The following is a 12631-nucleotide window of genomic DNA, read 5'->3' as shown; positions in this document are numbered from 1 at the left end:
TTCTCTTTCCTCCTTTAAGACGCTCCTTAAAACCTACCTCTTTGACCAAGCTCTTGGTCATCTGCCCCAACATCTCTTTATATGGCTTGGTGTCAAATTTTGTTTTTGATAACGCACCTGTGACGCGCATTGGGAGGTATAGTAAGTTAAAGGCGCTTTATAAATGTAAGTTGCTATGAAAAGGCATGCTATTATCATCCAGTAACTAACTGGTGGCCAGCAATAGGAAGGTTAATTTTGTGGTTGAGTGCACCATTTGAACATTTGCTGTAGTACTACCTCACATGCATCTATAGCACCGAAGGCTCAAGACAGTCTGCTTTTATTGGTGTTTTAACTCCATCAAATTGGCTTGCAAATAGGATCTTTTTTGGTGACATTCAAAGGAGCCTTTTAGTATTTTTAGATCTGTTTGAATTAAAGCCATATTAAACTGAGCAACTTATCCAGTGTTTATTTTATTTTATGTAGTGTGAGGGAGGAGAAATGTTGAGGTCAGAGTCATTTATATGTTTTTTTTTTTCAAAAGTGACACTCTAATGCTGTGTAATGTATTGAAGGAAACCAGAAAAGAATAGTAATTAATGTGCATATTATTGAGCATTCTTAAAGTAAATAAATATTTTAGAATGCAATAGATATGTAGGTAAGTAATATTTAAGTAAACATAGAAACAGGAATAGGCCATTTAGACCCTTGAGCCTGTTCCATCATTTAGTTAAATCATGGCTGATGTGCACTTCAACTCCATTTACCTGCCTTTGATTCTTATCCCTTGATACTCTTACTTATCAAAAAGCTATTGATCTCACTCCCAAATTAGATTATCCCTCAACCTTTTAAACTCAAGGAAATGGAAACCTATGCAACCTGTCCTCATAATTTAACCTTTAAAGCCCTGTTATCAGTCTGGTGAATCTGCACTGTGTCCCCTCCAAGGCCAATATATCTTTGAAGTTTGGTGCCCAAAACGGAATGCAGTATTCCAGATGGAGTCTGGCCAAGGCTCTGAACAACTAAAGCATCACTTTTTCACTTTTGATTTCCAAACCTCTTGAGATAAAGGCTAGCATCCATTAGCTGTTTTGATTACTTTTGTCCCTTTGCACTAGCTTTTAGTGATTTGTGTACATGGAAACCTAAATCCCTTTGCTCCTATATAAATGCAAGTTGTTGTTTCTGATTGCAAATGTAAACTATGTAGAAAGATGAGAGAAACTCAATGTCTACAGTCTAGCGAGTAGGTTAAGGGGTGACCTCAATGAGGTATATAAAGTATTAAATTATATAGATAATAGTGAATCTGGAATATTACTTTGTGATCAGTTAGGCCAGTAGGACACACATTTAAATTAGTGAGAAGTAAATTTTAAACCGATCATAGAAAAAGTTAATTTGCTAAAAAGTGTTAAGTGTTTGAAATAATCTACCAGGTAAGGTAGTGAAATCCAAAACTGTAGGAGAGTTCAAGATGCAGTTGAATGTTCCTTATCCATCCGTCTGATATGTTTGTTCATATTAACTGGTCTTTTTGAAGGAGGGAAGAAATTCTATCCATATCCATAACCACTTTATGCTAGCCATGCCACTGAAATGCTAAGTGCAGTGCAAGTTCTAGGAGGACTTGAGATGAACAGAAATAGGGGGAGGTAATGGCACATATTAAGGATTTTTTTCTGAACTAAAATAGCGGGGGCAGCATTGACGGAGTTTTCCAGCGTCACATCACTCCTGCACTCTGTTCTCACGCAGTGTTGTAGGAGTCCTGTGTCCAGGAGAGTGGCATTGGCTCCCTGGAGAGGCTCGTGCTGTCCTCTCTCAAGATGACAGCCTGCCTGCGCCCCCGCCACCCACTCCAGCTTCTGAACCAATGCCCTTGTCAGTGCCACATAGCCAGCTGGGCCAGATGCTACAGTCTGCAGTGAACATAAGGAACAGGAGTAGGTAGGCCATTTAGCCCCTCGACTCGAGCCTGTTCCACCATTCAATGAGATTATGGCTGATCTAACTCCATATACCTGCCTTTGCCCCATATCCCTTAATACCTTTGGTTAAAAAAAATCTTATCAGTCTCAGATTTAAAATTAACAATTGATCTAGCATCAATTGCCATTTGCAGAATGAGTTCCAAACTTCTACCACCCTTTGTGTGTAGAAGTGTTTCCTAATTTCACTTCCTGAAAGGTCTGGATCTAATTTTTAGACTTTGCCCCCCAGTCCTAGACTCCCCAACTGGCAGAAATAGTTTATCTCTATCTACCCTATCAGTTCCCCTTAATATCTTGAAAACTGTGATCAAATCACCCCTTAACATTCTAAATTACAGGGAATACAACCCTAATTTGTGTAATGTCTCTTCGTAACTTAACCCCTGGAGTCCAGGTATCATCCTGCAAAACCTACGCTGCACTCCCTCCAAGGCCAGTATATCCTGCCTAAGGTGTGGTGCCCAGAACTGCTCACAGTACTCCAGGTGTGGTCTAACCAGGGCTTTGTATAGCTACAGCAGAACTCCTACCCCCTTGTGTTCTAATCCTCTAGATATAAAGGCCAGCATTCCATTAGCCTTTTTGATTATTTTCTGTACCTGTTCATGACCCCTCTCCCCCCCCCCCCCCCCCCCCCCCCAAAGTCTCTTTGGACCTCCACTGTTTTTATCTTTTCATCATTTAGAAAGCACCCTGTTCTATCCTTTTTAGGTCCAAAGTGGATGACCTCACATTTGCCTACATTTGAAATCCATTTGCCACAGTTTTGCCCATTCACTTAATCTATCAATGGGCCAGAACTTCGGGTTCCCACAGGTGAGTACGCGCTGAGTACTCACGCGTAGGCCCAATGAAAGTGCCGGTTTCGTGCATGCGCGGGCAAGCGGAACTTCCGTTCCCTTAAAGGAAGGGGTTCACAGGTCGAACGTGTGCGCCGGACAGGCAGCGCGTATGCCTGGAACTTCCGTTTTTTTTGCAAGTTTCTCCGGGAGGGTAATTTTCAAAATTTTTAATTATTGTTTAAAATAGTTATTTTATGTAATTTATAGTTATTTTAAAAATGTGATTTAAAAAAAAAAAAAATTATTTGAAGTTTTAGTTAAGTTTTGGGACTGAATTGTAGTCATAGATTTGACGGGCCTTCCTGCCAAATCTATGAATACAGATTCCCTGCTACCATTGGCTCTCCATGGCCCACGTGATCCCAGGGGACGCTTCGAACTAACTGCGCCCCTGGGATACGCAAGCATTGCGCGCCGGCAGTTGGAGCAGGCCCAGGATCGGAATCCCACGCGGACCCACAGTACAACGGCCGGCGCGCTAGGTAAGTGCAGGTCGGAGGCTTGCATCCGCGGGAAGCCTCCGACCCAAATTTCTGGGCCAATATCTCTTTCTAATTTTAGGTTTTCATCTATACTGCCTACAATGCCGCCTGTCTTTGTCAACAGCAAATTTGGATATGTAGCTTTCTATCCCATCATCTAAGTCAAGAATAAATAGTGAATAGTTGAGGCCCCAATGCAGATCTCTGCTGGATGCCACTTGTTACATCCTACCAGAGTATCTGCCCATTATCCCTACACTCTGTCTCCTGCCACTCAGCCAGGTCAATAATTTGCCTTCAATTCCATGGGCTTCAACCTTAGTTAACAGTCTCTTATGTGGGACTTTATCAAATGCCTTCTGGAAGTCCATATACATAACATCCATAGACATTCCCCTGTCCACTACTTTAAGTCACGGCTTCAAAAAATTCAATCAGGTTCGTCAGGCATGATCTACCTTTCACAAATCCATGCTGGCTCCCTCTGATCAGCTGAAAATTTTTAAGGTGTTCAGTCACCCTATCCTTAATTATAGACTCCAGTAATTTGCTGACAACAGATGTTGGGCTAACTGGTCTATAATTCCCAGGTTTCCCCCTCTTACCATTCTTAAATAGCGGAGTGACCGGTGCAATTTTCCAATCTATAGGAACGGTTCCTGAATCGAGAGAACTTTGGAAGCTCATAGTTAGGGCATCTGCAATGTGCTCACCTACTTCCTTTAAAATCCTGGGATGGAAACCATCTGGCCCTGGGGATTTGTCACTCTTTAGGGCCATTATTTTCTTCATTACTGTTATTTTGCTTACGCTAATTTTGTTGAGTCCCTGTCCCTGATTTAATATTGGTTTCCTTGGGATTTTCAGCATCCTCTTCCTCTACTGTAAATACTGACGCAAAGTAATTATTCAACATGTCCGTTGTAGTGTATGTGCCTTTAAGAGCCCCATGTGTGCTGTAATGCCGGTAATGGCCACTCGGGCTATATAAGCCTGTATATTGTGTTATATCCGTTAGTTCCCCTCCAGACTTTGCTTAGTAAACGCCTATGAACCAACTCCTGTCTTCAGTGTCTCTATCAACACACAGACACAACAGTGGCGACGAAGTGGAAACGGACTTACCTGCAATTCGGCAGCACCTCAAGGACATCGATTCCTCTGGCGTCCAGAAGAATCAAGAAAGTGAAAAAAGCTGTGGTTTCACCAGCTGGCCAAGCTGGTGGCAGGTACTGCACTAATCCTTCCTGGGCGTCAGGCTGGGGCTCCAGCGGCTGGTTTTACAGCTGGGCCAAGCAGCGAAAGCGGAGGCAAGCAGTAACAGACGGGGAGGGAGCAGTCGGGAGACGGCCGGCGCTGCAAAAAGGTCGGCGTTCAGACCTAGAGAGAAAGTCCGGCGGGAACGAGTCTCCAACTGTAAATAAAGAAATAAAAAAAGAACAGAAACTGCGGGAAACAGCATTGTCATCGGCGGCAGCAGCGGCGGGAAAGCGCGGGAAGCGCCATATCTTTTCTGCAGAAAAGAAAGAAAAGCGCGGGAAGCACCATATCTTTTCTAAGATGCCTAAGTCTGGCAATATTGATGCTTTTGATAGCGAGATAGAGGATTGGACCACATATGTGGAAAGAGTGGAGGTATATTGCACTGCAAATGGAATAGAAGATGAAAAAAAAGCTTCAGTACTGCTGAATCTAATGGGCGCAAAGACATACGGGCTGTTACAAAATGCAATCACTCCAGCCAAACCAAAGGACAAGGATTTTAAAGAAATTGTTGATACCCTACAGGAGCACTTAAACCCAACACCGCTGCTGATAGCGGAACGATTCAAATTCTTCAAGAGAAATCAACACAAGAATGAAAGTAATGCTGATTACCTCACCAAATTAAGAAAGCTATCAAAACACTGCCAATTCGGGGCAGGACTAGCAGATTATCTTCGAGACAAATTCGTCTGCGGTCTCTTAAGTGAAGGAACACAGAAAAGGCTGCTTTCTGAAAAAGATTTAACACTGGACAAGGCTTTCAGTATGGCTGTATCATACGAAGCAGCCGCAAGAGAAGCTGCAGAAATACAACAAAAGACACAGGACTTCGGCACCCATGAAATGACACAGGGTTTCGAGAGATGTTATCGCTGCGGCAGATCCACCCATGACCAGAGGGACTGCTGGTTCAAGGACAAAGCATGCAGGCAATGCGGAAAGATTGGACACATTGCACGGGTATGCCGATCTGGACAAAATAAATCCACAGACGGGAAAAAAAAAATCAATAAAGAAAAGTACAGGAAGGTACAAATGATGACGGACAGTAGCTCCGAAGACCAGAAGAGCGATAGCGACCCCGAAAACAAGAGACTAAGCTGTCTCAAATTACATAATGTACTTGCCAAAGATGATTACCAGACCATTTGGGTTACCCTCACGATAGCAGGGTCCTCAGTTAAAATGGAGCTAGATACAGGATCAGCTCTGACCGTAATAAATCGACGGGATTACGAGAGGCTATTTCCGCATATACCTTTAAAAGACACATCCATTATCTTAAAAACATATACGGGGCAGAAAGTATACCCCAAAGGAAAAATAAGGGTGCCTGTTGTATACAACGGCAAGGAAATACAAAAGTTGTATTTATACATTCTACAAGATGGTGGCCCACCGCTGTTGGGACGTGAATGGATCAGGAAAATACATTTAGACTGGCACTCCATTCAGGCACTGACGGTGACCAGTAAGAAAAAAAACGATGATGACGTCATACCTGAACGATTAAAAGACATCTTGGCCAACGCCAAAGAAGTGTTTCAAGAGAAACTAGGAACCTTGAAAGGCATCACCGCCTCAATAAAAGTGGAAGATGCAGCAATTCCCAAGTTTTTTAAAGCAAGACCGGTGCCATACGCAATTCGTCCAGCAGTCGAGGCAGAGCTGGAGAATTTGGAAAATGCAGGCGTATTATCCAAAATAGATTGGAGCGAGTGGGCAACACCCATCGTTCCAGTCATGAAGAAAGCATTGAATAATGATAAATCTGAAGAACAGAGAAAAATTCGCATCTGTGGAGACTTCAAGGTGACGGTAAACCCGGTCCTTCACACGGTACAGTATCCTCTTCCGAGGATAGAAGATATTTTCGCCTCACTATCTGGAGGGAAACGTTTCACCAAAATTGACTTGGCACAGGCATATCTACAGATGGAGGTTGAAGAGGCCTCTAAAAAAATATCTCACGATAAATACACAGGTCTGTACCAGTATAATCGATCTGGTTTTCGGAGTAGCATCCGCTCCAGCTATCTGGCAAAGAGCTATGGAGCAAGTCCTCCAAGGGATTCCGGGTACTCAATGCTACCTAGACGACATCCTTGTAACAGGAGAAAACGACAACGAGCACCTTGCCAATTTGGAGCAGGTGCTCACTAGACTGAGAGAACGGGGCCTACGAGCAAATCGCCCCAAGTGCGAATTTTTCCAAAAGCAAATATATTGTGGCCACGTAATTAATAAGGAAGGGTTGCATAAGTCACCTGAAAAAATTGAAGCGGTCATAAAAGCCCCAGCACCTGAAAATGTTTCACAATTAAGGTCGTTCCTGGGATTAATAAATTACTATCATAAATTTTTACCGAACTTATCAACTCTTCTACACCCTCTTAATGAACTGCTACAAACAGGAGTAATTTGGAAATGGAGCGAAGACTGTAAACGTGCCTTCCATAAATGCAAAGACTTAATCACATCCAAAGAAGTTTTGGCTCATTACAACCCATCACTGCCAATCAGACTGGCGTGCGATGCATCCCCTTACGGCATAGGAGCAGTATTATTGCATAAATTCCCTGATGGCTCGGAACGGCCAATAGCTTTTGCGTCACGCTCATTGAACTCAGCTGAGCGTAACTATGCCCAAATCGACAGGGAAGCACTCAGCCTGGTATGGGGAGTTAAGAAATTCAACCATTACCTACACGGACAAAAATTTACCTTGTTGACTGACCATAAACCCCTCATCTCCATATTCAACCCTAAAAAGGGTGTTCCCATTATGACAGCGCAAAGGCTACAGAGGTGGTCCCTTTTTCTAGGGGCACACCAATACAACATAGAATACAAAGGATCAAAACAGCATGGGAATGCTGACGGTTTATCGCGCCTACCGTTGCCAACGGTAGAAGAGGCACCTGCAGTAGACCCAGTGGAGATGTTCCACTCAACCATAGTGGAATGTCTACCAGTAACAAATTCTGCCATTGAAAAGGAAACGAGAAATGACCCGACTCTCCGAGTCTACGACTTAACGGTGAAGGGATGGCCAGCACATGGCGAACCACTGTTGCCAGCATTCTCGCAAAGAAGAGAACAGCTGTCAGTATGCCGAGGAACCTTGATGTGTGGATCCAGAGTGGTGATTCCACCCAAACTCCAGGATAAAGTGCTAAAGGAGCTTCACGAGGGGCATCTGGGTGGAGTGAAAATGAAGAACCTAGCCAGAGCGTTTGTATGGTGGCCAGGTATCGATGGAGACATAGAAGAAATGACCAAGAGCTGCCTAGGATGCCAGAAGGTCCAAAACGCTCCACCCCAAGCCTTTCTACACCCATGGGAGTGGCACTCATCTCCCTGGCAAAGGGTACACATCGACTTTGCTGGTCCACTTATGGACTCAATGTTCTTAATCGCGGTTGATGCACACTCCAAATGGCCGGAGGTAATAAAGATGTCCTCCACCACCACGGAAAAAACCATCACAGTATTAAGGACCATATTTGCCAGGAATGGGCTGCCGGAACAGATCTGTTCTGATAATGGACCGCAATTTGTGTCCGAAGAATTCAGGAAGTTCTTAAAAAAAAACAAAAAAAACAATGGGGTTAAGCACTACACGTCCGCCCTATACCATCCCGCCACCAATGGATTGGCTGAAAGGTTTGTCCAGACCTTCAAGAAGGCCATAAAGGCCATGGGTAATGAAGACATAAAACTCCAGCACAAGGTGGATAACTTCTTGTTCGCATACAGGAATGCAACACATATGGTTACCAACCAAACTCCCGCCATGATGTTCTTCAATAGAAGCCTAAGATGCCGGCTGGATTTGATCAAGCCCAACATCAGAAGGGACGTGGAGAACCGGCAATTTCAAGGCATGAATGAAAGGCCAACTAGAACCTTCCAAATAGGTCAACAAGTTTTGGCCCGGGACTACCGTACCGAGAAATGGCAGCCTGGAACTATCTGCACACGACTAGGACCGCTGATGTATACCGTGGACATCGGAGAAAGCATAATAAGGCGCCATGCTGACCAAATCATAGAGTCATCCGAAAAGGGACAACCTACACCACAACTCTATACGTCTAACGATGAAGTAGAGATACCCATATCTACCTCCGATCCGGTGATACTGGAACCCAATGAACCCGACACTGGCATTCAAGCCGAATCAGCCTTGCCAAAAGAACCTACTACTCCACCAGAAACTACTACACCACTGAGGCGTTATCCGGACCGAGTCAGGAAGTCTCCAGAGAGACTGACTTATAATTAATTAACTGCAGCAATGTGTATATTATTTTTCTTATAACATGTAATTAATAATTACTTAAAATATTATGTACTGGTTGGCTAAAAGGGGAGGAATTGTAGTGTATGTGCCTTTAAGAGCCCCATGTGTGCTGTAATGCCGGTAATGGCCACTCGGGCTATATAAGCCTGTATATTGTGTTATATCCGTTAGTTCCCCTCCAGACTTTGCTTAGTAAACACCTATGAACCAACTCCTGTCTTCAGTGTCTCTATCAACACACAGACACAACATCCGCCATTTCCTTATTATCATTGACAATATCATTATCAGTTTTCAAGGGGCCAACATTCTTTTTCCTAATATAATTGTAAACAAAAAAACTATGTTGATTTTGATATCCCTCGCAAGTTTCTTTTCATACTCCCTTTTTCTAGCTCTTGCTATCTGTTTTGTGACCCTTTGCAGTTCTTTGTAGCTTTGTATCTTTCCCATTCGCCAGGATCTATGCTATTTTTTGTATTTTTATATGCTTTTTCCTTGTTTTGTGCTGTCCCTCACCTCTTTAGTCGTCCATGGCTGGTTTTTTTTGGCAAGTAGAGCTCTTGCCCCTCAGGGTATAAAGTGGTTCTGTATCACATTAAATTCTTTTTTGAACATCTCCCACTGATCTTCTGTTGTTTTACCCATTAACAAATTTGCCCAGTTTACTGTGCACTGTCTCTGTCTCATCACATTGAAGTCAATCTTGCCTAAATCTAGAATCTTAGTAGCTGTTTGCGTTTCTCCCTTTCAAACACAGTATTGAAATCGATCATGTTATGATCATTATTAGATAAATGTTCATGCACCGTAAGGAAGTAATCTCATCTTAGTGTTCAGATAGTGTCATATGTCATGAGAGAAGAGCTCAGGTAGCTTGTTATCTGAATGTTTGGATGTTTTTATTGTAATGACTCCCACCACCTATTTTTTTAAATAATTAGTCAATCTCCCCTGGTGTTGCATTAAGGGAGTCAAGACCATGGGTAGTCTTCTGGTGAAGCGGGGTTAGAGGTTGGGGGATAACTGGACCAGGGCATGGAGAGACAATTCAGTCCTTATTTTAAAGTTGTACATTCTGTCCATTATTTTTATATAATATTTTAAATTGATATAATAATTTATACTTGGATAGCAAAACTTACGGCAATTTGGGAAGCAGAGAAGTAGAGTTGTTTGGAGCATAGGAGTTTCTTTGCAATGCAGGTTGAGGAACTAGGAGATGCAAAACTAAGGTGCTACAGAACCACCACTGATGGGAAGGTGCAGTTACTGTGAAAAATTACATAGGCAGTTCCATTATAAATGTGGACATACCAACTTTATACATGATGATAAATTCTTAAAAGTTGGACAATAGGAAGTATGCACAGATGTAAGATTTTTAGTATATTGTAGAGGTATATATGGGATAGCAATATTATTTATAATATCAGTTAATGCTGATCGGTTGTGCTGCTGTTTTTATAATGGGTCAAATGATCTTGATTTAAGTCTGACAAATCCTATGGATTTCTATACTTAACATGTGTGGTGAGATTTGGTGCCTAAATATTACAATTTTGCATGAAAAATCCAGGAAATAGTGAACAATCCGTTTTCTGACTGGATTTAAAGAATAGCACATCGCTTGCCCTATTCATATTGTGCAGTTAAATTCATGACAGGTGATTTTTATCTTGCTTTAGTTCCTTTTTCTGGGAGAGAAATTGGCAGTGGGAATTATGGTAGATGTCAGCAGCCACTCTACCGTTGATGTGGGATGACATCTACACTGAACAATTAACATGATGTCATGATCTTTGTTGGTTACCATGTTGGTCTTAAACTTTTTAATGTCAAAATACTGTGGTTCATATGATATAAATACCAGTGTTAATAAATAATAATGAAAGGAGTTTAATAAAAATACTAGAACCTTAATGAATATTTTGCCATTCTTCATAGCCAATAACTGATGAATTTCTGATTATCTCCTTTCCAGAATCTACCAGTGACTCGTGTCTTGGATAACCTAATAGAGATGAAATCTAATCCCGTGAGTAGATTCCTAGTATGAAACTTGTAAGATCAGAAATACAAGATTAAATTACTGTATAAAATTACCCCAATATCTATACTTCACTCAGGAACATAGACATATAGGAACAGGAGTAGGCCATTTAGCTCCTAGAGCTTGTTCCACCATTCCACCACATCATGCCTAATCTGTACCTCAACTTCATTTACCCATCTTTGCTCCATATCCCTTGGTGCCCTTTACCTAACAAAAATCTATCAATCTCAGTTTTGTAAATTTTGATTGACCCAGCATCCACATCCTTTTGGGGCAGAGTTTTCCAGATTTCCACTACCTTTTTGTGTGGAACAGCCTTCACTGTTTGATGTTCCATACAATCAAGGGGTGTGTTGTCGGATTTGAGTGTTGCACTGAAGTACATAGGTGGAATTGATAGTTAATGGTGCAAAAGTTACTTGTGTTATGACATTTCTGCAGTAAACAATATCTACCATATGCATATAATTGCACAATACTGCGGATGCTGGAAATCTGAAATAACAACAGAAAATGCTGGAAAAACTCAGCAGGCCAGGCAGCATCCGTGGAGAGAGAAACAGAGTTAACGTTTCAGGTCTGGGACCCTTCATCAGAACTGGGAAAAGCTAGAGATGTAACAGATATTAAGCAGGTGCAGAGATGGCGGGGGTTAGGAGGGGAGGAAGGAGTAGAAAGAACATCCTGTACTTCTGTAAGAGGCAGGAAAGATAAAATGTAACCTGAAACGTTAACTCTGTTTCTCTCTCCATGGATGCTGCCTGGCCTGCTGAGTTTTTCCAGCATTTTCTGTTGTTATTCTACCATATGCATATTGTTCAACCTGAGCGAGTGGCTGGGAGGGATATGCAGTCAGTGGCAGAAGCTGACCCTGTGCCTATAGATGGTGTTATTGAGGGCAGAACGTAGATGAGAAAAAGGGAGGAGGCCAAAGTTTGATGCTTGGGGGACTCTGGAGGTGGTGATGCTCATCCTGCATCCTACTAGATGCAGGAAGAATGTTCCCAATGGCGGGTGAGTCCAGAACCAGGGGTCACAGTCTAAGGATAAGGGGTAAGCCATTTAGGACTGAGATGAGGAGTAACTTCTTCACCCAGAGAGTGGTGAACCTGTGGAATTCTCTGCCACACAAGGCAGTTGAGGCCAATTCATGAAATATATTCAAGAAGGAGTTGGATATATTTCTTGAGGCTAAAGGGATCAAGGGATATGGGGAGAAAGCAGGGACAGGGTACTGAATTTGGATGATCAGCCATGATCTCATTAAATGGCGGAGCGGGCTCGAGGGGCCGAATGGCCTACTCCTGCTCCTATCTTCTATGTTTATTTGTGGTGGGAAGAGACGCCATTGCTGGAGATGCATTGTCTGGGTTTGGATAAATAGGAGTAGAACCACACAAAGGGGAATCCCATGGAGCTGGATGGTGGAGGAGAGGCAAAATAACAGGATAGCATGGTCAACTGTGTTAAATATTATGGAGAGGCTGAGGACTGCGCTACCCAGTTCCACATGTACTTTTTCATTTGCATTGCATTATTTAGTATTGTAATTTGGAAGATTGCAGATGAAATAAGTAAAAAAATCTGGTGAATTGCTACTCATCAGTACAAGTTACTCATATGCGTAAATAGAAGATTAGAATATTTAACCCTTAACAGAAATGTGCTAATGTACCAATTACTTCCAACTG

General features: G+C 42.4%; 1 protein-coding gene across 1 annotated transcript in view; it reads left to right on the top strand.

Annotated features, from left to right (window-relative positions):
* The window catches only part of scfd1 (sec1 family domain containing 1), a 198310-nt gene that overhangs the window by 136920 nt on the left and 48759 nt on the right, over positions 1 to 12631 (top strand). The window contains exon 20 of the mRNA XM_086002316.1: positions 10869 to 10922. Coding sequence (XP_085858442.1) covers positions 10869 to 10922 — 54 coding nt within the window. The remainder of the gene's footprint in view (positions 1 to 10868; positions 10923 to 12631) is intronic.

This window comes from Somniosus microcephalus, chromosome 12 (assembly GCF_052327205.1).
Source record: "Somniosus microcephalus isolate GS21.2 chromosome 12, FLI_Smic_1.0, whole genome shotgun sequence".
Classification (NCBI taxonomy): Eukaryota; Metazoa; Chordata; class Chondrichthyes; order Squaliformes; family Somniosidae; genus Somniosus; species Somniosus microcephalus.
Note: the sequence above shows the minus strand (reverse complement) of the source record. Positions and strands in the feature narration are given on the sequence as shown.